At 41.7% G+C, this 27,691-nt stretch overlaps 1 protein-coding gene across 2 annotated transcripts in view; it reads right to left on the bottom strand.

Moving 5' to 3' along the window:
* Window positions 1-519: 519 nt before the first annotated feature.
* FANCC (FA complementation group C) overlaps window positions 520-27,691 on the bottom strand; it is a 280,958-nt gene continuing 253,786 nt past the window's right edge. For both annotated transcript variants that reach the window (XM_059141676.1, XM_059141675.1), the window contains exons 13-17: window positions 27,120-27,201; window positions 24,663-24,837; window positions 20,300-20,506; window positions 1,540-1,719; window positions 520-1,137 (exon numbers count right to left, since the gene is read on the bottom strand). In XM_059141676.1, the coding sequence (XP_058997659.1) occupies window positions 1,567-1,719; window positions 20,300-20,506; window positions 24,663-24,837; window positions 27,120-27,201 (617 nt within the window). In that variant the 3' untranslated portion in view covers window positions 520-1,137; window positions 1,540-1,566. The remainder of the gene's footprint in view (window positions 1,138-1,539; window positions 1,720-20,299; window positions 20,507-24,662; window positions 24,838-27,119; window positions 27,202-27,691) is intronic.

The raw sequence follows: 27,691 nt of genomic DNA, 5'->3' as shown, positions 1-27,691 counted from the left end.
TGAATTCCCACCATAGGAGCTGGATTCCTGACAGGCACTCACGGTAGGGATTCTCCAGGCTCCCACACAACGGTCCCCTTCTTCATGCCCACAGAGGTTGCTCACAGCTTCCATGACAAATAACACAGATGTCCTCAACTCCAAATGAAGCCTATAACTCATTTTTCAACTACTGCACATGTTGATGAAACCTTTTTATATGAAAGTAATAATGGTGGTAGTTACATCTATTTTACCAGAACACTGCTTTAATTGCAACATTTCTCAAAAGGCAGGCTCAGGTCAAAAATTCTTGAATTTTCCAGAACTTTAGATGGATCCATATACCAAAACAGTAATACCCCTAAAACCACAACCTCTAATCCAAAAAATGTTACTCCTGCCTCAAACAGGAGTCCAGACTAAGGGTGATTCAGAGATTACTAACACATAAATGAAGGTGGACATAAAGTTCTGACTGACTCAATGACCAGAATGCACACAGAAAAGCACATAATCAATGCATATCAAGAAAAAACCTGAAAGGGGAAACATTTTTTAATTAATGTGAAGTAATATTGGGGTTACCAATTCTTTATCAGAAATTTCTAATTCCCAGGGCACTGGGTGGCTCAGTTGGTTAAGCATCTGATTTAGGTCATGATCGTAGGTTCCTGGGATAAGGCACCTCATCAGGCTCCCTGCTCAACAGGGAGTCTGCTTCTCCCTCTCGCTCTCTGTTCCTGCCCCCCCGACTCATGATCTCTTTCTCAAATAAAATCTTAAAAAAAATTTTTTTTTTGAATTCCCACTTTGGTTAACTAAACAACTGAGATACATAATTGCTTTTAATGTTTCCAAAACATGTCCTATACTCTCCCGTCAACCGTTCTTGAGGTCATACGAGCTCCTTTGGTGGCAGCATTTAGCGAACAGAAAGCAAAGAGAGGTAGCACTGGAACCGGCTTTACCCCGTTGAAAAGTACTGTCCTCCACAGCAGCGCTGGCTTGCGTGCCCACCAATGAACAGTGGTCCCGTTCGCTACGACTTTGCTATCAGTCTCAAGTGGACTCTGTTTTCCCTTCTAAGGTCCCCGAGAGGCTCCTCGATGAAGAATTTCTCAGGGAAGCAAGACAGTGTGGCTTTATCTCAAATCCCTGCAGGTCAAAAGAAACACCAATAACAGTAACATGATTTCTGAAGAAGAGACCTGTGCAAAAGCACGAAGTTACTTTCTAAACTGATCGGTGGTTCATGCATTTCTTGGTCCAAAAACTTTGAACCACTCAAGTCACAGTTGCATATCTTGGTTTGATATGAGGGAAAACAGAAGTAAAAATCTGTTCTCCGATGCAAGCCTTTTCTTTAGGGATTCTCTGACAGCTGGGCTGAACAGGCAGGGAATGCTCAAGGCACAGTCCAGTCATGAACAATAAACTGGACTGAGTTTGGGCTAAAGGACCTGTCTTCTCACTTCATAAAATATGGACCAGCAGATCATGCCAAGCTGTCTAGGGCTCATTCTCACTACTCATTCCATGAAGAGACAGTCTCCTTACCTCACGAGGCCGCAGGGAGCCCGGTGCCTACACGGCAGTGCCAGCTGGGCACAGCTCTGAGAGGAGTTCTCTGGCCAGCTTTCTCGGCCTTGTGGCTTCCATGCGGAGATGATCCCATCTGTACAAGGTCTGGTCAAGAAAGCCAGTCATCTCGTGGGTTAACTCATCAGTCGGAGCCAGCTGCAATGAGGACAGAGGAGAAAGAAAACTAACACACTAACCAGGCAGATTCACCTCTTAGTCCAGTGAATCAACCATACCCATCCTTCCCCGAAAAGCAGCTGCATTCCTTTTAGCTTCGAAGGGCTCTTGTTTTGTTTGCAAGGTGATTAGGGAGCAAGTCTGTTCTCAGAGGGTGGCCATCCAGTGGGCAGTGTCATTTCCTGGGACCACCCTCTTCGGACGGCAAGACTGAGCCTCACAAGGGCTACAGAAAGGCACCGCATCTCCCGGAATGCCGTCACAAGCCGCGGTGTTACCTGCCGTGGGGAGTGACGGCGAGTGACCGCCCGCACACAGCTCACACTAACACGAGAGCTACCCGCCGTGGGGAGTGAAGGCGAGTGGCCGCCCGCACACAGCTCACACTAACACAAGAGCTGTCCGCCGTGGGGAGTGACGGCGAGTGACCGCCCGCACACAGCTCACACTAACACGAGAGCTACCCGCCGTGGGGAGTGAAGGCGAGTGGCCGCCCGCACACAGCTCACACTAACACGAGAGCTGTCCGCCGTGGGGAGTGACGGCGAGTGACCGCCCGCACACAGCTCACACTAACACGAGAGCTACCCGCCGTGGGGAGTGAAGGCGAGTGAACACCCGCACACAGCTCACACTAACATGAGAGCTACCCGCCGTGGGGAGTGACGGCGAGTGACCGCCCGCACACAGCTCACACTAACACGAGAGCTGGAAACCGCTGGAAGGAAAATGCCACCTGTTTCCACACGAACAGCGAACACGTTATAAATGGCATTCTTGGGCTAGCAACCTGGGCCCACTTGTTTTTTAATAGCCATCTAAGGTTTTAACACCTGATTCTCAAGGGAAGCAGGAAATGCAGGAATTGTTAGCTCTGCTAAATATAGCCTCAAGGCATTCTTAGTTGTTGGTGCCTAAGTATTTTCCTAAGAATTTCAGCTCAGCAAAAAGGGAAGGGTGAGAATCTCACAACTGAATTGTGTGAATAATTTCCTGTGATTTTTTTTTTTTTTTAGACACAAGCACATGAAGAAGCCCTGATTCTGGAACTGATCTATATACTCACTTTGTATGGGACACTTTATACAGACCCTTCAGTCAAATGGCAGCTGAAGGTCAGCTTCCCACCCATGTCCACACGGGGCCTCTGATAGGGTGACCGCCTGCCCTGGGGCACTCGGACAATCCCACCACCCCGAACCCCTTCAGCCCAGGGCCGCTGCTGTTGTGGACCAGGCACCGAGGCAGTCACTCTGGCAGCAGAGGATGCTGGGGGCACAGCGTGACAGCATGACTCTTCAACTCCAGTTGACAGGGGCTCTGCCAGGGTGTAGGGGGCAGGCCACTGGCCAAGGGGGGCTTCACTGTGACTCTTGGTGTCCATATTAACCACTGTGTGGGTTTTTTTTTGTTGTTGTTGTTTTTACTGTGTTATTTTAGTCACCATACATCATTAGTTTTTGATGCAGTGTTCCAAGATTCATTGTTCACATACCACACCCAGTGCTCCAGGCGGTCTGTGCCTCCTTAACACCCACCACAACGCTCACCCCTCCCCCTACCCCTCAAACCCTCACTTTGTTTCTCAGAGTGCACAGTCTCGCATGGTTTTCACTCAGAATCACAGATGCTGTGGATGACCTCTATCAGATACAGTCTGTCTTTGCGGAGAAACCGCATGAGCCTCCCTGGAACACTTTAAAAGAGTCAACCTACTTCCTAGGCCCTAAGTGTGGGGAGAGTGCCAGTGACCCCAGGGGCTCCCCTGGGCTGTAGCCATAACAGCTGACTGTGGAGGCCACCTGCCCTGACCTTTTGTCCCCAACCTTGTGTCATCTTCACGAGCCAGGTATGGTCTCTAGTTCTGCATGCCCGCCTCCCTGCAGCCCAGGCAGGCAACCTGCACTGTGGGCTGACGTGCATCTGTCTAGAGATGAAATTCATTTGAGTTCAACAACTATAGATCTGAACTCTCTACTTCAGATGTGAGCTAACTTTTACCTGGAACTTCTGTGGTCCAGCAACAAAGATGGCAGCAGAAGGAGAGAGAAACATGAACTCAGGACAGGATGGGAGGCAGGAGAGAGTGAGCCTCAAGGGCAGGAGGAATCCCAACACCACCTGAGCTGCTTCTGCCTCGTCCTCGTCAAAGGGGCACAGAGGAAGTGAGCAGGGCAAGAAACCTAGTAGCCAGGGGAGCAGAACACCAGGCATGATGGGGCAGGGCTTCCACGGAAGAAGTTCAGTGGAAATTCTCAGAAGCCCAAGGTGGGAAGAAGCGGATTACTGGGGCCTATGCAGGAGCCCAGGAGAGTAGTGTGTAGGGAGGAGGCTGGGGTGTGGGAGGCCACAGCTTTTAGACAGGGCTCAGACACACAGCCCCTGCTTTGCACAGCCTAGAGTGTGCACAGCTCCCCAGAGCTGATGCAGGGATAAGAAGGGTAAGACCAGGAGCTCAGGAGCTGTTCTGCTCGGGCCTGAGTTCACATCAAAGCTGGGTCACGGATGGGATCCTGAGGGCTCCTGGAAGAGAAAGGCCATTTCACCACAGCCAACACCTCGACCATTTGCCACTACCTGCTCCCAGGCCAAGCAGACCTAGCCCAGGACTCCTTCCAGGGTGCTTTCAGAGAGAGGAAGTGATGCGATGGGGGATGAGGAGAAACCGTGAGAGGCTGGCACCGTGCAGAGGACTCCTTCCATCTGTCCTTCGGTAGCTGCATCAGCCAGGATGCCTTCAACCTGTTAAGAGCCACTGCAGGAAGCCTTCCAGTTAGGAAGTCTGGTATGTTACTAAAAATAGTTTCAAAACACCCACAAGGACAGTGTCCAAGAGGTTCTCTAGATCATGATGGATGGGCTCCCAGGTGCCCAGACGGCTAGCACCTACTAAAAAGCCAATGTGTAAAGAGAACTACTGTGTTTTCCCTTCAATGAATTTTTTTTGCAGCCGAGCAGAGTTATGATATTTTATGAAGACTCACTGGAGTTTTCCAACTTCACTCAGCCTCTGGTGTAGGTCAGCAGCATTAATGTATGTCTAGGACTGGACTGTTTTGTAGGAATGGGCTGCCAAGGAGAGGCAGTAAACATAAATTTGTGATAATACTCTATCTCCTTATTCACAGCATCTTCTCTACGGGGTGACTTACGGATGATCCAATCTGAATATGGACTGTTTCCCCAGAATGGGTGGATATGTGATTGGGGTAAACGGATGGGTATTCTCTGGGCCACTTTCTTCTTTTTACAGGCCTGCCATCATCTCCATGGTTTGTGAAGCAGGGCAAACCCCAACATGGGCCTGCTTCTCCATTCCCAAGGTAACAGGATAGAAGCAGAACAGGAACTCCCTGAGGAGAAGGAGAGCACAGGCTCCAGGAGGAAGAGCTTGAGTCCCAGCTGCCAGGCTTGAGAAAGCACCCTCTGGGCAGCAGCTCCATCCACAGGAGGGCATGGTCTGGAGGTCAGAGATCAGGTAACCAAAGTTCCACCAGTGTTTTCATGATTCACAAGTGCCTGCTGTTGACTTATCATGTTGAGAAATAATTGCAATATCTTATTAGTTTCAGGCTTATATCGTAGTGATTTGATATTTTTATATGTTATGAAATGATCCCTGTGATGTCTAGTTATCAGGTTGTCATACAAAGTTATTACAATAATACTGGCTATATTCCACATGTTATACCTTATGTCCTCATGGACTTATTTTTGTTCATTTGTTTTGTTTTTTAGATTCCATATGTAAGCAAAGTTGTATACTTGTTTTCCTCTGCATGACTTCTTTCACTTAGCATATACCCTCTTAGTCCATCCATGTTGTCTGCAAATGGCAAGATCTCATTCTTTTCTACAGCTGCATAATATTCCATTACGTACATATACCACCTCTCCTTTATTCATTCATCTATTGATGGACACTTAGGTTTCTTCCATATCTCGGCTATCGTAAATGAAGCTGCAATAAACAAGGAAGCATATATCTTTTCAAATTAGTGTTTCCATTTTCTTTAGGTAAATACCCAGTAGTGGAATTACTGGAATGTATAGTAATTCTATTTAAAAATTTTTTGAGGACCCTTCATACTATTTTCCACAGTACTTGCACCAATTTACATTCCCTCCAACACGGGAGTTCCTTCTTCCACATCCTTGCCAACACTTGTTTTTCTTGTTTTTGATTCTAGCCATTCAGACAGGTGTGAGGTGATACCTCATTGTGATATGGATTTGCATTTCCCTGATGATCAGTGATACTGAACATCTTTTCTTCATGTCTGTTGGCCATCTGTATATCTTCTTTGGAAAAATGTCTATTCAGGTCTTCTACCTATTCTTCTTCTTCTACCTTCTACCTATTTTAGGTGTTTGCAATCTTTAGATAAGCTATCTAGCTGATCTCCTGCTAGCTGAAGTAGTCTCAGCCTGCTACTTCTCTGCCATCTTGACTCCTCCCCCCCTACCTTCTACCTATTTTAAATGAATTATATTTGTACTTTTGGTGTAGAATTGTGTTTTTTAAAAAGAGATTTATTTATTTGACAGAAATAGAGACATACTGAAAGAGAGGAAACACAAGCAGGGCTACTGTGAGAGGGAGAAGCAAGCTTCCTGCTGAGCAGGGAGCCAGATGCAGGGCTTGATCCCAAGACCCTGGGATCATGACCCAAGCCAAAGGCAGACCCTTAACAACTGAGCCACCCAGGTGCCCCTTGGTGTAGAGTTGTGTAAGTTCTTTATATATTTTGGATATTAACCCTTTATCAGATGCTATTTGCAAATATCCTCTATTCAGTAGATTATTTTTTCATTTTGTTGATGGTTTCTTTTGCTATGAAAGCTTTTTATTTTGGTGTGATTCCAATAGTTTATTTTTGCTTTTGTTTCCCTTGTCTGAGGAGACACATCTAGGAAAATGTTGCTAAGGTCAATGTCAAAGGGATTACTTCCTACGTTTTCTTGTAGGATTTTTATGGTTTCAGGTCTCACATTTAGGTCTTTGATCCATTTTGAGTTTATTTGATCCATTTTGAGTTTATTTTGGGTTTATACGGTGTGACACAGTGGTGCAGTTTCATTCTTTGGCATGTAGCTGTTCAGTTTTTCCCAGCACCATTTATTGAAGAGACTGTCTTTTCCCCATTGTAGATTCTTGCCTTCACTGTCATAAATTAGCCATATAAGCATGGATTTACTTCTGGGCCCTCTATTCTGTTCCATTCATCTGTGTGTCTGCTTTTGTGCCAATACCATAATGTTTTCATTATTATAGATTTGTAGTATATCTTGAAATCTGGGACTCTAATACCTCCAGCTTTATTCTTTCTTAGGATTGCTCTGGCTACTCAAGGGTCTTTTGCGATTCCATACAAACTTTCAGTTTATTTGTTGTAGTTCTATGAAAAATACTATTGGTATATTTTGATAGGGATAGCACTGAATCTAGAGATTGCTTTGGATAACATGGATATTAATTCTCCTAATGAACATGGTGTATCTTCCTTTTGTGTCATATTCAATTTCTTTCATCAATGTTTTGTAGTTTTCAGAGTATAGTCTGTCCCCTCCTTGGTTAGTTTATTCCTAGGTATTTGATTTTTTGGAGCTACTGTAAATGGAATTGTCTTCCTAATTTCTTTCTGCTACTTTCTTCTTAGTGTACAGAAAGCAATATTAATTTTGTATCCAGCAACTTTACTGAATTCATTTATTCTAATAGGTTTTCTGGTGGAGTCTATGGTTTTCTGTGTGTAGCATCATGTCATGTGCAAATACTGAGAGTTTAATTCTTCTTACCAGTGTGGATGCCTTTTATCTTTTTTTTTTTTTTCTTGTCTGTGGACAGGGCTTCCAGTACTGTGTTGAATAAAAGTGGCAAGAGTAGATGTCCTTGTTTTGCTCCCAATCTTAGAGGAAATCTCTCAGTTTTTCTCCATTGAGTATGATGTTAGCTGTGGGTCTGTCATATACAGTCTTTACTGAGATACCTTCCATTTACACTTAACTGTTGAGAGTTTTTATCATAAAGGGGTGTTTAATTTTGTCAGATGCTTTTTCTGCAAATATTAATATGATCATATAATTATTATCCTTTGTCAATGTGATGTGTCATTAAGATTGATTTGCAAATACTGAACTATCAACCCCAGAATAAATCCCATTTGGTCATAGCAAATCATACTTTAAATGTATTGTTGAATTTAGTTTGCTAATATTTTGTTAAGCATTTTGAATCTATGTTCATTAGGAATAGTAGCCTGTTATTTTTTTGTTTTGTCTTATATTTTGCAGTGCTTTTGGTTTTGGAATGAGGGTAATATGCTGGCATCACAGAATATATTTGGAAGCTTTCCTCCTTCTTCTTCTACGTTTTTGGAATGGTTTGAGGAAAACAGGTACTAACTTTTCTTTAAATGTTTGGAAGAATTCACCACTGAATCTGTCTGGTTGTAGACTTTTGTTTTTTGGGAATTTTTGATAACTGATTCAATTTCATTACTAGTAATTGTTCAGATTTTCTATTTCTTCCTGATTCATTTTAGGAAGACTGTATGTTTCTAGGAATTTATCCATTTTTTCTGGGTTGTCCAATTTGATCTCATGTAATTTTTCATAATAGTCTCATAATCCTTTTTATTTCTGTGGTTTTGGTTATTTCTCCTCTTTCATTTCTGATTTTATTTGGGTCTTCTCACTTTTTTTCTGCTTAAAGGTTTATCAATTTCATCTAACTTTTCAAAGAACTAGCTCTTATTTTCACTGATCCTTTTGGTTTTCTTTTTTCTTTCTTTTCTTCTTCTTCTTCTTTTTTTTTTTTTTTTGGTATCAGTTTCATTTATTTCTGCTCTGAACTTTAATATTTCCTTCCTTATACTAACTTTGGGCTTTGTTCATTTTCTCCACTTCCTTTAGGTGTAAGGTTAGATTGTTTGAGATTTTTCTTGTTTCTTATGGTAGGCCTGTATTGCTATAAACTTCCCTCTTAGAACTGCTTTCACTGCATCCCAAAGATTTTGAACCATTGTTTTCATTTTGTCTCTATGTGTCTTTCTGATAGCCTCTTTGATTTCTTCATTGACCCACTGGTTCTTTTTTTTTTGACCCACTAGTTCTTTAGTACCATGTTGTTTAGCCTCCATGTGTTTGTTTTTTCTTTTTTCTTTTTTTCTTGTGATTAAGTTATAGTTTCATACCATAGTGTTTCAGAAAGATACATGTGTGATTTCAATCTTTTTAAATTTATTGAGATCTGTTTCATGGCCTAACATGTGGTCTATCCCGGAGAATGTTCTGTGTACATCTGAAAAGAATGTGCATTCTGGTGTTCTGGGGTGTAACGTTCTGGGGCTGCTCAAAGACACTGTTTCCTTATTGATTTCCTGCCTGGATGATCTAGTCAATGCTACAGGTGGGGTGTGAAAATCTCATACTGTTATTGTGTTACTGGCCATTTCCCCCTTGAACATCTGTTCTTTTTGCTTTACGTATTTAAATGCTTCGATGTTGGGTGCATAGATATTTATAGTTGTTATATCCTCTTGGTAGATCAATGCCTTCTCATTACATAATGCTCTTGTCTTTTGTTACAGACTTTGTTTTGAAGTCTGTCTTCTCTGATATAAGTATTGCTACTCTGCCTTTTTCTCTCTTTTTTGTCTCCATTTACATGGAGTATCTTTTTCCATCCATTCACTTTCAGTCGTATGTCTCTTTAGGTCTGAAGCAGAATGTCTTGTAGGCAATATATACATATATATATGGACAGTACATACACACACATATGTATATATACATAAATACATATGTATTTATTGCCATTTTGTTCATTGTTTTCTGGTTGTTTTTGTAGTTCTCTCTTTTTTCAAAGATTTTATTTATTTGAGAGAGACAGAGGATGAGCAGAGAGAGGAAGAAGCAGACTCCCTGCCAAGCAGGGAGCCCAGTGCAGGACTCAATCCCAAGAACCCTGAGATCATGACCTGAGCCAAAGGCAGACGCCCAACCGACTGAACCACCCAGGTACCTGGAGTTCTTCTCCTTTGTCTCCTGTTCTTTTTCCTTATGATTGATGGCTTTCTTTAGTGTTATGCTTGGCTTTTTTTCTCTTTATTTTTTGGTATCTATTAAAAGTTTTTGGTTAGTGACCACCATGCGGTTCATATGTAACATCCTAATTATATAGCCGTCTATATTAAGTTGATAGTCACTTAAGTTTGGACAAATTCCAAAAGAACTTCATTTTTACCTTCCCACCCAGTGTTACATATACTACTTTTTGCTACTTTTGTCACTTAACCTTCATACTAGCTTGGTAAGTGATTGTTTTACTATCTATATGTGTTTCCTTTTACTCATGAAATTTTTTTCGTTTTTATAATTTTTTTTACTTCCAATTATGGTCTTTTCCACTAAGAGAATTCCATTTAACATTTTTTGTAAAACTGATTTCATTAAGATGAACTCCTTTGAATTTTGTTTATCTGGAAAACTACCTTTCAATTTTGGATGATAATCTTGCCAAGAGAGTATTCTTGCTTGTATTTTTTTTTTTTTTCCTGTTCATTCCTTTAGGTCCCTCATTTGTTATTAATTGCTTCTCTCTTTCTGCTTTTAAAATTTTCTCTTTATCTTTAATCTCTGACATGTTACTTATTACACATCATGGTGTACTAAGTTCATCTTGTTTGAAACTCTCTGTGCTTCTTGAACCTGGATGTCTATTTCTTTCCCCAGACTAGTGTAATTTTCAGCTATTATTTCTTCAGGTAAGTTTTCCGACCCTTTCTCTTTTCTCCTCTGGGACTCCTACAAAGCAAATGTTTGTTCACTTAATGTTGTCCAAGACACCCCTCCCCTTAACCTCATTTTTAAAAACTCTTTTCTCTGCTCAGCTTGGATGTTTTTCCATTACCCTTTCAGATCATTGATCCATTCTTCTGCATCCTTTAATCTACTGTTGATTCCCTATCATGTACTTTTCATTTCAGTTATTGTATTCTTCAACTCTTTTTTTTTTTTTTTAAGATTTTATTTATTTATTTGTCAGAGAGAGAGCGAGAGCGAGCACAGGCAGAGTGGAAGGCAGAGTCAGAGGAAGAAGCGGGCTCTCCGCGGAGCAAGGAGCCCGATGTGGGACTCGATCCCAGGACACCGGGATCACGGCCCGAGCCGAAGGCAGCTGCTCAACCAACTGAGCCACCCAGGCGTCCCTATTCTTCAACTCTTGATCGATTCTTTTTTATATTCTATCTCTTTGTTAAAGTTCTCAGTAAGTTCAGCTACTCCTCATTCTGAGGAGTATCGTTATGGATCATTACTTTGAACTCTTTAGCAGGTAGACTGGTTATCTCCATTTCATTCAGTTTTTTTCCCTGAGGTTTTGTGCTTGTTCTTCTGTTTGGAGCATATTCCTCTGTGTCTTCATTTTTCCTGACTTTCTGTGTTTGTTTCTATATATTCAGTGGTACAGTTACTTCTCCTAAACTTGAAAGAATGGTCATTTTCCATGTAGAATGTCTGCGCCTGGTGACTCTGACTGGATGTCTGAGTCTGTGTCTGGTGCAGGCAGGGGGTCCCAGGATGCTCTGTGCAAGGGGCCTATGACGGGACAGCAGAGGCCAAGGTGGGGAAGGGCTGGGTGGGCCCAGGGTGCTCTGCACTGAGGATATCTCAGCAAGTCACGTGGAGCCGAAGTGGTGCTAGACTGCATTTTTGTCACTTTGATGAGATGGCTGGAACTAGAGTGAATGCTGACCAAGGCTTGGGCTATATAGGCCCAGGCTCACAGAGGTGATAGGCTGACTGGGCACCTGAACCCTGCTCCCATCCATGCTATCAAGGTAGGGGGGAATGTAAACCATGGTGCTTGCCAAGGCCTTTGATCCGGAGAGAGTCCTCCCCTGCCCAGTGACTGTCAAGGTTCTAGGGATGGATCCTTTATATTTTAGTTGCTCTTTTAAATCACATTTTTATGTTTCCCAAGGTGTCTGGGGCTGTGTGGGCTAGAGGCATGGGGTTTGCTGGCTTTGGTGCCCAGACCTGCCTCATGTCTGTACTATGAAGGTGAAAGGAGAACATAAATCATGGTGCTCAGCAGTCCCTCTGACCCAGAGAATTCCAGCAGCTCCTTTACTATTTAGCAGGGCTCTAGGATTGATTCCTTTATATTTTAGTTGGCTTTTTAAACTATGGCTTTTTTTTTTTCTGTGCCCCAGGGCAGACAAATCTACTCATTGTCCCTCAGTACTATCCCTCTCCAATGTAGTTCCAGTGTGTGTGGGGTGGGGGCAGGGGGCAGAGGGTTTCCCTTCGTTACTGTGTCTCCATCTTTCTTGCCATTCTCTATGTGGTCTATCTTCTGCTGTGCAGAAGATGTTCAGTCAGCCCTCAGTTCTTCAGAAGGAATTGTTCTATAAATAGGTATAGATTTGGTGTGTCCATGGAAATAGGTGAGTTCACCATCTTCCTAAATAGCCATCTTGGACCAGAATTTACAACTTAATTATTTTATAACTGGAAGCTTTTTCCTCTTAACTGCCTTCACCTGTTTCACCTCCCCTACCCCCCCCCCCCCAACAACCACCACTCTGGTAACTATCAATTTGTTTACCATATCTATGAGTCTGTTTCCATTTTATTTTGCTTTTTCATTTGTTTTATTTTTAAGTTTTTTTTTTTTTAAAGATTTTATTTATTTATTTGACAGAGAGAGATCACAAGCAGGCAGAGAGGCAGGCAGAGAGAGAGGAGGAAGCAGGCTCCCCGCTGAGCAAAGAGCCCGATGCGGGGCTTGATCCCAGGACCCCGAGATCACGACCCGAGCTGAAGGCAGCGGCTTAACCCACTGAGCCACCCAGGCGCCCGTTGTATTTAAGTTTTAATTTTATTTTTTTAAATAGTCAAGGACATTTTAATTTTATCTATCTACCTACTTTAAGTAAGCTCTATGCGGGGCTTAAACTCATGACCCCAAGATCAACAGTTGCATGCTCTGCCAGCTGAGCCAACCAGGTGCCCCCATTTTGTTTTTTAGATTCCACATATAAGTGAAATCATATGGTGTTTATATTTCTTCTTTACTTATTATTTTTAAAAAAATCTTCTCTTTATTTTACTTAGCACAATACCCTCAAGGTCTATCTATGTTGCAAATGGCAAGATTTCATTTTTTTAAAATTCTTTATGGCTGAGTAATATTCCAAATACATACCACATCCTTTTTATCCTTACGTTGCTTCCATATCTTAGCTATTAAAAATAATGCTACATTGAACACAGGGCTGCATATTATCTTTCTGAATTCATGTTTTCATTTTCTTCAGATAAATACCCAGAAGTAGATTTGCTGGATTATATAGTAGTTGCATTTTTAACTTTTTAAGGGACTTCCACATTGTTTTGTATAGTGGCTGCACCAATTTACAATCCTGCTGTAGTGTATAAGGTTCTCTTTTCTCCACAGTCCTGTCAACACACCTTGTGTCTTTTTGATAATAGCCCATCTGACAGGTGTGAGGTGATATCTCATTGTGGTTTTGATTTGTGGTTCCCTAATGGCTAGTGATGATGAGCATCTTTTCAAACATCTCTTGGCCATCCACATTTCTTTGGAAAAAATGTCTAAGTCCTCCGTTCATTTTTTAATCAGGTTTCCCCCCTTATGGTGTGTAAGTTCTTTTTATATTTAGATATTAACCCCTGATCAGATGTATGATTTTCAAAAATGTCCTCCCATTTAGTAGGCTATGTTTCATTTTGTTGATGGTTTCCCCCACTGTGCAAAAGCTTTTTAGTTTGAGGTAGTACCATTTATTTTATTTTAGCTTTTGTTGCCCTTGCCTGAGGAGACAACTTCAAAAAAAATATTGATGTTGAAGATGAAGAGCTTACTGCCCATGTTTTTTCTTCTAGGAGTTTTATGATTTCAGGTCTTATATTCAAGTCTTTAATCCATTTTGAATTTACTTTATATGCGGTGTAAGATAGTGGTACCGTTTTCCCAGCACCATTTATTGTCTTTTTTCCATTGTATATTCTTGTCTCCATTCCTGTAGATTAACCATATATGTATGGATTTATTTCTGGATTCTCAATTCCATTAATCTCTGTGTCTATTTTTTGCCAATACCATACTGTTTTGATTATGATAGCTCTGTAGTATAGTTTGAAATCAGGGCACATGTCACCTCCACCTTTGTTCTTTCTCAAGACTGTTTTGGCTATTTGAGATCTTTTTTAACCACAAATACACAAACATAAAAAATTTAGGTTTCTTTGTTCTAATTCTGTGAAAGATGCCATTGGTATTTTAGTAGGGATTGCAATGAATCTGCAGATTGCTTTGGGTAATAATTTTAAGAATGTTAATTCTTCCAAACAATCACCATAGAATATCTTTCCACTTATTTGTGTCATCTTCAATTTCTTCCATCAGTGTTTTATAATTTTCAGAGTACAGGTCTTTCATCTCTTTGGTTAAATTTATTCCCATAGGGTGCCTGGGTGGCTCAGTCCATTAAGCGTCTGCTTTGGCTCAGGTCATGATCCCAGGGTCCTGGGATCAAATCCTGCATTGGGCTCCCTGCTCAGCAGGAGTCTGCTTCCTCCTTTCCCTCTACCCCTCCCCGCTTCTCATATGCATACTTTCTCTCTCAAATAAATAAAATCTTTTTAAAAAGCAAATTTATTCTTACATATTTTATTCTTTCCAATGCAATTATAAGTGGGGCTGTTTTCTAAATTTCACCTTTTGATGCTTCATGATAGAAACATAACCCATTTCTGTATGGTAATTTGTGTCCTCTGACTTTACTGCATTTATTTATTAGTTCTAATAGTTTTTTGGTGGAGTCTGCAAATGGTGACAGTTTTATTTCTTCCTTACTAATAGAGATGCCTTTTTCTCCCACCTTGCCTGATTGCTATGGCTAGGACCTCCAGTGATATGTTGAATAAAAGTGATGAGAGTAGCATCCTTGTCTTTTTTCCTTATCTTAGAAAAAAAGCTTGCATCCTTTTTTCACCATTCAGGATAATGTTAGCTGTGGATTTGTCATATATGGCCCCTAATATGTTGAGGTACATTCCTTCTATATTCACTCTTTGAGAGTTTTTATCATAAATGGATATTAGCTTTGTCAGATACTTTTTCTGCAGCTGTTGAAATGATCATATGATTTTTTTTAATTTTTTATTTTTTATAAACATATATTTTTATCCCCAGGGGTACAGGTCTGTGAATCACCAGGTTTACACACTTCACAGCACTCACCAAAGCACATACCCTCCCCAATGTCCATAATGCCACCCCCTTCCCCCAAACCCCCTCCCCCCAGCAACCCTCAGTTTGTTTTGTGAGATTAAGAGTCACTTATGGTTTGTCTCCCTCCCAATCCCATCTTGTTTCATTGATTCTTCTCCTACCCACTTAAGCCCCCATGTTGCATCACCACTTCCTCATATCAGGGAGATCATATGATAGTTGTCTTTCTCTGCTTGACTTATTTCACTAAGCATGATATGCTCTAGTTCCATCCATGTTGTTGCAAATGGCAAGATTTCATTTCTTTTGATGGCTGTATAGTATTCCATTGTGTATATATACCATATCTTCTTGATCCATTCATCTGTTGATGGACATCTAGGTTCTTTCCATAGTTTGGCTATTGTGGACATTGCTGCTGTAAACATTCGGGTGCACGTGCCCCTTTGGATCACTACGTTTGTATCTTTTAGGGTAAATACCCAATAGTGCAATTGCTGGGTCATAGGGCAGTTCTATTTTCAACATTTTGAGGAACCTCCATGCTGTTTTCCAGAGTGGCTGCACCAGCTTGCATTCCCACCAACAGTGGAGGAGGGTTCCCCTTTCTCCGCATCCTCGCCAGCATCTGTCATTTCCTGACTTGTTGATTTTAGCCATTCTGACTGGTGTGAGGTGATATCTCATTGTGGTTTTGATTTGTATTTCCCTGATGCCGAGTGATATGGAGCACTTTTTCATGTGTCTGTTGGCCATCTGGATGTCTTCTTTGCAGAAATGTCTGTTCATGTCCTCTGCCCATTTCTTGATTGGGTTATTTGTTCTTTGGGTGTTGAGTTTGCTAAGTTCTTTATAGATTCTGGACACTAGTCCTTTATCTGATATGCCGTTTGCAAATATCTTCTCCCATTCTGTCACTTGTCTTTTGATTTTGTTAACTGTTTCCTTTGCTGTGCAAAAGCTTTTGATCTTGATGAAATCCCAATAGTTCATTTTTGCCCTTGCTTCCCTTGCCTTTGGCGATGTTCCTAGGAAGATGTTGCTGCGGCTGAGGTCGAAGAGGTTGCTGGATTTTGATGGATTCCTTTCACACATTGAGGTCCTTCATCCATTTTGAGTCTATTTTTGTGTGCGGTGTAAGGAAATGGTCCAATTTCATTTTTCTGCATGTGGCTGTCCAATTTTCCCAGCACCATTTATTGAAGAGGCTGTCTTTTTTCCATTGGACATTCTTTCCTGCTTTGTCGAAGATTAGTTGACTGTAGAGTTGAGGGTCTATTTCTGGGCTCTCTATTCTGTTCCATTGATCTATGTGTCTGTTTTTGTGCCAGTACCATGCTGTCTTGATGATGACAGCTTTGTAATAGAGCTTGAAGTCCGGAATTGTGATGCCACCAACCTTGGCTTTCTTTTTCAATATCCCTTTGGCTATTCGAGGTCTTTTCTGGTTCCATATAAATTTTAGAATTATTTGTTCCATTTCTTTGAAAAAGATGGATGGTACTTTGATAGGAATTGCATTAAATGTGTAGATTGCTTTAGGTAGCATAGACATTTTCACAATATTTATTCTTCCAATCCAGGAGCATGGAACATTTTTCCATTTCTTTGTGTCTTCCTCAATTTCTTTCATGAGTACTTTATAGTTTTCTGAGTATAGATTCTGTGCCTCTTTGGTTAGGTTTATTCCTAGGTATCTTATGGTTTTGGGTGCAATTGTAAATGGGATTCACTCCTTAATTTCTCTTTCTTCTGTCTTGCTGTTGGTGTAGAGAAATGCAACTGATTTCTGTGCATTGATTTTATATCCTGACACTTTACTGAATTCCTGTATAAGTTCTAGCAGTTTTGGAGTGGAGTCTTTTGGGTTTTCCACATATAGTATCATATCATCTGCAAAGAGTGATAATTTAGCTTTAAAATTATTGATACAATTTCATTACTTGTAATGAGTCTACTCAGATTTTCTACTTTGTATTCAGTCTTGGATGGTTACTTGTTTCTCAGAATTTATCCGTTTCTTCTAGGTTTTCCAATTTGTTGCTCTATAATTGTTTGTAGTAATCTCTTATGAGCCTCTGTATTTCTGTGGTGTCAACTGTAATTATTTTCATTTCTGATTTTATTGATTTCAGCCCTCTTTTTCTTAATCAGTCTGGCTGAAGGTTTTTCAGTTTTATCTTTTTAAAGAACCACACTTTAGTTTCATTGATCTTTTCTTATGTGTTCGAGTGTGTGTGTGTGTGTGTGTGTGTGGTGCCTCTTTCATTTATATATGCTCTGATCTTCATTAGTCCCTTACTTCTACTAACTTTAGGATCTGTTCTTCTCTTTGCAGTTCCTTTAGAAATAAAGGTAAAAGTTAGGTTGTGTATTTGGGGTTTCCTGTTTCTTGAGGGGAGCCTGTATTGCTGTGAACTTCTCTTTCAACTGTTTTTGCTGTATTAATTTTGGAAAGTTGATTCCATTTTCATTTGTCTCATGGTATTTCATTAGTTTCAGGTGACAAAAATACCTCCAACACTTTCATGATTCAAAAATGCCTGTGGCTGACTTTTTGAAATAACTTTTAATATTAGACCAGTTTTAGATTTATAGTTTACTGAAAAGATAATACAGAGAGATCGTGTATCTTCCACAACCAGTTTTCCCATTGTTAACATCTTAATTTTATAGTACATTTGTCACAATTAATAAACCGATATAGATATACTTTTAGTAACTAAAGGCCAAGCTTCATTTTGATCTCCTCAATTTTCCCCTGATGTCCCTTTTTGGTCCCAGGATCACATCCAAGATACATTATATTTAATTTTCAAGTCTCCTTATGCTCCTCTTGGCTGCAACAGTTTCTCACACTTTCCTTTCTTTGATGGTCTAGACAGTTTTGAGGAGTACTGGGTAGGTATTTTGTTGAATGCCCCTCAACTGGGACTTGTCAATTACTTTTCTCAGTATTAGACTGGGGCTACAGGTTTTGGGGAGGAAGACCACAGAAGTGCCATTTTCATCACATTATCCTAAAGGTAGCTATAATCAAAATGACTTATCACTATTCTCGTTGACCGTGATCACTTGGCTGAGGCAGTGGCTGAAAAGCAACTATTATACTTATACCTGGCCAGAGAGAAAACGTTAGTTGGTACTGAGGTCTATGGACACGCGGGACATTTTTTAGCTTTCAGCTATGAAGTTCATCCACCCTAAACAGACTTGAAATTAAGTGAGGTATGCACTATATAAAAGTATACAATAGATTTTGTGCTGGGGTGGGTGCTGAGGAGAAGGCACCCAGCATGCGTAACAGGTGAATCCTTTTCTGCTCTTGGCAGTGCCCAGGCTCCTGAGAGGACTTCTGTCTGAACATGAGAGGCAGGACTGACAGGCTGGCTGCTGCAGCCTGCCTGCTCCATGCTGACTGTTCTACTAGGACTGAGGAGAACCTCCCCAGTGCTGGCTTCTGAGATTCTTGGCAGTCCCACTTATCACTGGGACTCCCCTCATATTCACATTCAAACAGAACCTGCCTGGGGAAGGGAGCAAGAGGGGGCTGTCTGGGTGCTGGGAACATTCCTTTCTTGAGTTGGTTGCTGGCTGCATAGTTATTTTTGGTTTATGAACATTAATCAAGCTATTCATGTTCTGTATGTATATTACAAGTTAATAAAAAATAGAAACAAAAGCAAATAAAAATTCTAAGAGCCAGCAAGTGGGTGCTTTTTAAACTTGCTCTTTTAACCATTTTTAAATGGAGAACTCACTGGCAGGAAGTAAATTCATAATACTGTACAACCATTACTATTATCCATTTCTAAAACTTTGCCTTTATCCCAAACAAACTCTCCATCCCTCTCCCCTGCCCAGCTCTTGGTAACCTCTATTCTACTTTTTGTCTCTAAAAATTTGCTATTTTAGGTACCTCATATAAATCAATTATACAGTATGTAACCTTTTGTGTCTTGGTTATTTCAGCATAATGTCCTCAAGGTTCATCCATGTGGTACCATGTATCAGAACTTCATTCATTTGTAGGGCTTAAAAATATCCCACTGTATATACCGACCACACTTTATTAATTTATTAATAAATTAATAAATTTATTGATTGACACTTGGGTTGTTTGCACCTTTGGCTGTTGCGCGTAATGCCATTATGAACAGGGGTGGCTAAGTTTCTGTTTAATTCTACAAATTCTTTCACAAAGAAATAGAATTGCCAGATCATATGGTAACTCTGGTTAATTTTTTCAGGAACCATCAAACTCTTCCACAGTAGCTGTACAATTTTAATATTCCCAACTGGAAATATGAGACTTAACAATTTCTTTCTTTCTTTCTTTTTTTTTTTTTTTTTTTTGAGAGTTCCAATTTCTCTACATCCTCACCAACACTTGTTCTTTTCCACTTTGTTTTGTCTATAATAGCCATCCTGGTGGGTGTGCATCATTTTGGGTTTTGTGGGTTTTGATCTGCACTTCCCTAATGGCAAATAATGTTGGGCATTTTTTCATGTGTTTAATGGCCATCAGTCTATCTTTGGAGAAAAGTCAATTTTGATCTGTTGCCCACCTTGGATTTAGATTTTTGCTATTGTTGATTTGTAAGAATTTCCAATATACTGTGGATACTAAACCCTTTCAGATATTTGATTCCCAAATGTTTTCTTCCCATTCCATGAGTTTGTCTTACTAATATCTTTTGATGAACAAAAGGTTTTCATTGTGATGAAGTTCAATTGACTTATTTGTTGTCATTGCCTGTGCCTTTGGTGACATTATCCAAGAAGTCACTACCTAATCCAATGCCATGAATGATACTCACTTCTGACTTGGACCATTCTTTATCCCTCACATCTTCTGGGTTTCAGGAAGGAATTCATTGTAAATAGCAAATATACATTTTTTTTAAATTAACAAACAAAACTCTTTGGATTGTTACAGTGAACACACCTCACTGAAGAATTACTCCTCTTCATGAGGGGAATGGAGTCATGCAATGTAACTAAAAGAAGAAGTACATGGGGACACATAAGACCTAGCTTTGGCTATGGGCCCTGGTAGCAAGCTGTGACCTAGAAGTCCCCTTCTTTCTCTGAGCCTCCATTTTCTCTTCCATGTCATGAAGGTGTTGCAAGGGGATAGGCTCTGGGGTCCCAACTGTCCTGCCCATCCATGTTTGGAAAGCACCCTGGTACACACCCTTGTCAAAGGCCAGACCCTTGGCCTCTTCACTAGAGACAATCCACCCCTTTCTTGGAATGTGAGTGAGACAGCGTGCTACAGAAGGGGAGACTTACAAGGGTGAGGACTTCCCGGGCAATCACATGGGCTCTAGGAATCCAGAGCAGGAAGTTCAGGAGGAGGCGCCTGATGAGCTGTTGACACAAAGGTGGTCTGGGGTCTCTGTCTCGGCTCTCTGCAGCTGCTGCCTGAAGATCCTCGGCTGAGAGACTAGGACTTCCAAGCAGCTTTTTGAGGCGGATGAGCACTGCCTTTACCTCTGCCTGGGAAGTATAAGGTGAGAGATTAAGGAAGAGTCAAGACAGGCACGGTTCTAGGATTTACTTGGGACTTTGAAGCAAGCCTCCAGAAAGAAGAGAGGACTGGTGCCCGAGGGAAGGCAAACAGAGGCGACTCATGTCTGAGCTTACACATTGCTCCACACAAACCCAAATGGGCGTAATGGAAATTTCTTGACTTTTCTTTCGTCTTGCTCACTAAGCAGCCAAGGCACCATGCCAGTTTTTTTTTTTTTTTTTTTTTTAAAGAAAGGAAATGGAGAAAAATCCTCAGCAGAATACAGTCAGATTTTTATATTGTGGGGAAAAGAACAAAAAGCTCCTTGAAGACTCGCTCACTATCACAGCCACAAATCAATTAAAGCCCCATGCAACTGGACCTCCACTGAGCCAATGTTCCTATAAGAATGAGGTTTGCCTTTTGCCTTTTGCTATCTTTGAGGGAAGGAAACACACACACACCCCACATTTGTTTTGCTTTAGACACTAGGACAGTCTGTTCATACATGTTTAAAGCCCAAGCAGAGGTCACAAGTCTGTGGAATGCACATAATAATGGTGATTGTTGTAGGTCTGTGGGTTGTTTTTGCATAAAAAATTCTTATTTCATGCTGAGACTTCTGCTTGCTATAATGGTACATCAAGTTGTGACTTGGAAACAAAGAAAAAACTGAAAAGCCATAGATCCAAAATGCCACATGGCACTCATGAACAGCTATGTTCCGTCACTTTCGGAAGAATACTTGGGCCTATTCTGAGAATTCCCATGACCAATTTTATGGATTTTGTGTCGTCCCCCCCCCCCCCCCCGGAAGTTAGGGCCTCATTCAATGAAGTCTGTCATAAACTCCAGTACAGTAGGAGTGCTGTGTGAGCTATTCTGACCACAGTCCAAGACCGTGAGAAACTGTACCATGGGGCTCTTCCACGGAGAATGGCTGCATTCCAGAAGGAGAGGGCTACTCTCTCACCACCTGCTTCTGTCAGCTGGGCCCAGCCTGCCCTCATCTGATGGCATCTATGGGAGCCCAAGACCCTCCTACCATCTGAATGGTGTACAAAAATGTCAGAGCTTAGGAAGCTCTGCCTTCATATCCATTTTCTTCTTGACTGAAGAATATCTTCTTGACTTTCTGCCTTTGTCCAGTACTCCCTAAAACTGGTCTTCATTCCAGACCATCTTTCCCTTTAAATGCCTTTCGTGTCCATAACTTTAAATACTTTTTAATTTGTTTTTAGGTAAAAGACATAAGCTTTCTTTTCTAAGCAATACTTTTTATCCTGCATTATGAAAATTTACATATGCTCGCGGTAGAATTAGAATAAAAAGCATATAACCCCACTACCCAAATAAAAGTTCTGATCTAACTTAATCTCAGACTGGTCCTGCTCCCTTTTCTCCAGAGGAGATGGAGGAAACCAGGTTCGCATCCTTCTCATCTTCTTCCCATGCCTTCTGAACACAGCACTATGTTTTCCTACAGTTTTCACAATGCACTGGAAGCGCGTCATGTATCTATGGTCTTTGAGAACATGATTTTTCATGGCAGAATGCTAGTTCATGGTTAGAATATGTCACAATTTATTTAGTCAGTTCTTTACTATTGAAAGTTAAGGCCATTTGTAACATCTACAATTACAATAATGCTCATGTCTTACACATAAATCTTTGTATGGCTCTCTAATTACTTCCCTAGGATAATTCCTCAAGGTAGAACGACAAAGTTAGAGAATGGCCTAATTCTTAGGGATATACAAAAACACAGGCATTTTTTGTTTTTACTGTGATCCAATTCAAAGTCAGCAAGAGAAGAGAGACACCGGCTGGCAGTGAACATGGTCTGCAGAGAGCAGGGTGGGACTTTGTGTGGCAGTTGCTCTTGCTTCCTCATTACTGAATCTCAAGGACGGCCGGAGAGACAGTGCTTCTAGCCACGGTTTACTATCAGGGCTGAGCAATTAACTGGATTTAATGACACATTTTGAGGAAAAGGCACAGATGTTGTCAGGCTCATTCAAATCTCCCAATAATCACATGTTCAAAGGCAGCTCACAGTTTGTTTCTCAAGTCACCCAAAAGACCATCAAAGGGATTAAAGCTTGAAAAACCCAGGAGACTGAGAGGTATGTCTTACTAGTTAAACTAGGAAAACTGGGCCCATTTGCTCCTCGGGATGTCACACACACCAGCGCCTCCACTTGGGCACAAAGGAGGAAGAAAGAGGCTTTGGGATCACAAACATGAAGTGTGGCTTCAATCACAAGATGAATAGACACCTCTAACAGGGTAGCTAAGACGGAAGCCAGTATGCTGGCCCTAAACTAGCCTGAGTGAAGAAATTAATCTATTTTTTTAAGAGATTTTATTTATTTGAGAGAAAGCAAGAGAGAGCATGATCTGTAGGGGAGAAGGCAGAGGGAGAGGGAGAAGCAGACTCCCTGCTGAGCAGGAAGCCCAAGATCATGACCTGAGCTGAAGGCAGACGCTTCCCCAACTGAGCTACCCAGGTGCCCAGAGCTAATCTATTTTTATCCAGTATGCCTAAGCATCCTGGAGTAAGAACTATGCACAGGTTTTATTTAAAAAAAAAAAAAGAAAAAAAGACAAAGTTAAGTATTAGAAAGACATGCCAGTGCAGAACTTTCTAGAAATTACATTTTTTGGGGGGACAATTTATTTCTCTATAGTTCAAAAGTGAACCTCTGTTAGTTTTTATAATCAATACAGAATTTAACACATAACCTTCCAACTTAGCTTATAAACAATCAAAGTATATATAACAGGGTTTTGCAAATCCTTACTGCTACATACATTTTAACTACTACTGTAATTAAAAATAAGGATTTCCCTTAATTAGAATTAGGAGTTCCCTTAATTAGTTTAATTGATATTTTAAAAGGGAAATAGAAGGCTTTCTTTTTAATCATACAGCAACCCTCAAATACATTTTGTGGATTATGATAATTTCTTTAAAATGTTCTATTTTGGGGCACCTGGGTGGCTCAGTGGGTTAAAGCCTCTGCCTTCGGCTCAGGTCATGATCCCAGGGTCCTGGGATCAAACCCCACATCTGGCTCTCTGCTCCGGGGGAGCCTGCTTCCTCCCCTCTCTCTCTCTCTGCCTGCCTCTCTGACTACTTGTGATTTCTCTCTCTCTGTCAAATAAATAAAATCCTTTAAAAAAAATGTTCTATTTTTGATCCAAAATAAATTATCGTCAAATTTCAAGTTTCCAAAATCCAAAACTCTTTCCTTCCTCTACCATGCAAGCTTTTAAACAAGTAAAATATACTGACATATCTGTATTAGTCTCTGCTTTTTTCCAACAACGGAAAACATCAAGCAAATAGGAGCACTGTTCTCAATATAAAGAAACCTGTTCTCTTTAATTATTGAAATTAGCAAAAAGTGCTAGCAGTTAAAGTCTTAAAAACTGGCAAATAAATGTATGCAAGGGAGGTGCCAATGCCTTTAATCAAAGCGTGGCTTCCTGTAATCATTACACTCCACATAAAACAACAACTCTCTTTGCCACAGACAGTCAGTCTAGCACTTAGTGGCTCTGTTATTTATGGAATGCCCAAGACCTTTTTCAGAAGCTAAGGGGTTAACATCAGATTACTTTAATAAGAGTTCTAAACAAAGCTGGTAATGTGAGGACCTGTTGACTGATCAAAAAAGCAGTAAGTCAAGATAGGCCGGGCTGCTGATTAGAGAGAGGACTGTGCTCCTCAGAAGAGCAGTCAGACTCTGCAAAGCAAATGCTAGAGGACGTGGCCCCTGGGCCAGGAGCATCTGTAAACGAGGGCAGAGGTGGCGGCCAAGCAAGAACAGATAAAACGTGGGGGACAGAAGGGCTATGCCTCGTCTACTCGATGCCTCCGAAGAAAGCAGAGTGGCAGTGTTCTATCTCTAGTTAACTCTGTGAGGAAAGAAGACGTCTCCGACCACACACCCAGCACGCACACACCTATCTGGGTGGATATCGACTTCCTTCCACAATGAACACAGTGAACACTCAGTGCTTAGGTGCCTGGGGGTTAGTAGAAGACAACCCCCCCTACAGGGCCCCTTCCTACAGGATCCTTTCTGATCCCGAGACGGACCCAGAGCCCCGCACGCAGTGGGCCTTGCCACCCACCATGGTCTGTGCTCGCTGCAGACTCCCATCACGTGGGCTGTAGCTGAATGCCAAGAGCCAGAGCAAGGCCTCAGGGGGTTCAGCTTCTGACATCACTAACTGCTCAGCCGCGATATCAGCCCATCCTCCAAAGTGAATGAACAAAAACCAGCACTCAAAGGGGCCTCCGTAGGACCTGGAACAGAACCAAAACACATGGCAGCCAGCAACTTGATTTCTTTCTCTTTTTGGTTCTTAAAGCTACTGTAATGTTTGTGAATGATTGGCTTAAATTGTTCTTATGCACTGAAGTACAACTTGCAAGGAATACAAGTTAGACTCAGAAAAGTAGCTCACAATGCCTTGCTGAACCCATCACAGGGCCATCAAAGGCAGGTCTTTCAAAACACCAGGTGCCCTGAGGACTTCACACATTTAAATTATATCCAAGGACCATGAGTGAGTACAGGCTTTTGACAAAGAAAGATTCAGGACCATGACCAACAGGAATGCTACAAGATGAGAACCTGCAGGCCTCCTCTGCTTTCTAGCTGACCTGCACAGCTGGGCTGCTGTGGAAAGTGGGGCCCCCAGCCATGAGGCGGCCACCCAGGCAGCTCCAGAGCAAGAAATGAGGGGGCTCCTGTGGGTCCAGATGGAGACCAGGGAAGGGACGCAGACAGAAACATGCACTATTTCCTTTCTGACAAAACACAGGGTTCTGGTCAGTATTTTGGCAATTAGGAATTTTGAATAGGCTGCATACTGTATTCTTTGCTGTCATCACATGTATGTCCGAGCTGAAAAGTTAGAAGCTTTTGTGAAGCTTTCCTTTTGTCATGCTGGGAACTGAGAGGTGCACTGGTTGTTGAAAGGGTAGACTTTGCTCAAGGAAATGACTCATTACTATGCACAGTGACAGTGTCAGCAGCTTAATATCTCCCCTAGAGAAAATGGAGCAGGATTGGCCTGAGATCAGGGTAGTTCAGAACTTTCCTTCTGAAGCAGGGAAACTCCTGGAACAGGAGAGTTCTGCGCCTCCCTTGGTTGGATCTGGGCCTGCTGTATCTGTTCTAAGAACAAGTGATTAAATGTTATAAAACCAAGCTTGTGGAACAGTGGAGACAAAAGAAAGGAGGGTATTAATCTTCCTTGTCCCACAGGAGGGAGATGTGGTGCTCTGTGGGCCACCTCAGTGGTCGGCTGGGTTATGATGTCTCAAAAGCAAGGGATAGGCTCCACAGGGCCTCTCCCCTACAGACCTCACTATAACGTGAGCACCAGGGCTCTCTCACGCTTCCCGCTCACAGGTGGGCATTGCACCTGGATGAGAGCTTAGAGTGCGGCTTGCACAGATGGGCCTGGTCCTTGCTGTTTTCTGCCAGTAACTGAGCATGTGAGGCAGTCCCAGTGGCCAGCTAAGAAAGCATCTAAACCTGTTCACCCACTCCTCTCTGCAGGTGGAGACTGGGACCTACTTAAGGCAGATCTAGGTTAGGTAGGAGTCCCCCAGGGTTTGGGGGCTAGGTCTGGCTCTGCAACAGAGACAACCTAAAAGGATGCACATGGGAAAGGATGCACATGGGGCTGACAGGTGTTACAGGTCATTACTATGGCCAAAACTCTAACCCTGCTTGACTGCTAGTTCTTTTTGCCTCATTTATTGTTGGGGAGGGGTAGGTGAGTAACTGGCACAAAGCCTTCATCAGTGACTGTGAACATAAGGAGGACCAACCAAACTGTGGTGGCTCAGTGAGGAGATAATAGAGGATTTCAAGAGGGAATAGTGGCAGAAGGAACAAATAAAGACAAATAAAGTTTCAGTAGCTTAGTAGAGACAACAAATAAAATATTTACACTCTACAAAAAGTGTAAGTCAGAGGAAGCAGAAGGATATTATGCCACAAAGAACATAGTAAAGCCCAAATGTGATTGCTTTTAGGAAAATAATGTGAGAGGGTACTTAGTATCATGTTAGAAATTAATTCATATTAGAATGGATTTTCTAACTTTAGACACACATTTATTAAAAAGAGGAGGAAAGGGGGGCATTTTATCCTGTGCAAGAGAAGAATTTCTCTTCCCTTGAGAGTAAGAGGAAAGGAGAAGCCAAGGGACCCAGAGGGCACTGCCCTTCTCCTGCGTGGCTGGGGGCGGGGCAGCATGTAGGCACCGCCTTTCTTACACAGTCTATTCTTCTCATTGTTATGCTTGTATATTTCAAAATTCAATACAGTTTCTACACAAGGTATTTACATATGTACCTGTTGATTCTGAGCTGCTCAAAGTGATACGTGTAGCTGGCTATGTGCTTCCTCCATCCTCAATCAGCAATGTGCTTACCTCTTCGGGGATGGTCGGTAATGCCAACTCCTGTCAGCCCTCCTACTTACTTACTTTACTTACTCCGTGAAGTAAAGATCAGGATCAAGAGAGAACACTACGATGCAGACCTAGGAGTCGTCAGGATTTGCTTACCTGTGAGTCTGGTCTTCAACTATTTCTCGGAGCATTTCGGAAATATGTTTCAGTGGCTGGTGCCACAGTTCTTGTGGGATCTCTGTGGGCAGAGAGACACACCAGAGGGAACTGAAGAAAAGTCAAACCCATTAGGACTATCTGCTGCTAAGACCAGAAGAGCTTTGGAAAAAGGCCTTATTTCTCCTGGTCCATGGGACCCACACCACTGGCCTCATGCTATTCCCAGCCGATATCCATCCCTTAGGCCTGGGAAAACCTCATGTTACATAGAACTGAACTTCACAGGCTCTTTAACTCAGGTACACGGAAAGCGACAAACCGCACAAGCAGCCTGCCCTCGGACTGGAAATGTTGTAGGGCAGAGAGCCCAGGTTTTTTTCTTTACCCCCCACCCCATCACTGACAATTCATGATTTCAAAGTACATGGAGATGGTGATTAAAGTCAACAAGGAACTAAGGATAGGCTGCCCAACTGTTTTTCTATGACTATGATAAATTCAGAATATGATTTCAGGTTTAAACGAAACAAAAGGCCAGGAAAATAATACACGGTATCCTACAAACAAAT

Source organism: Mustela lutreola, chromosome 12 (genome assembly GCF_030435805.1).
Source record: "Mustela lutreola isolate mMusLut2 chromosome 12, mMusLut2.pri, whole genome shotgun sequence".
NCBI classification, from domain to species: domain Eukaryota; kingdom Metazoa; phylum Chordata; class Mammalia; order Carnivora; family Mustelidae; genus Mustela; species Mustela lutreola.
This window is presented reverse-complemented; position numbering and strand designations above follow the sequence as displayed.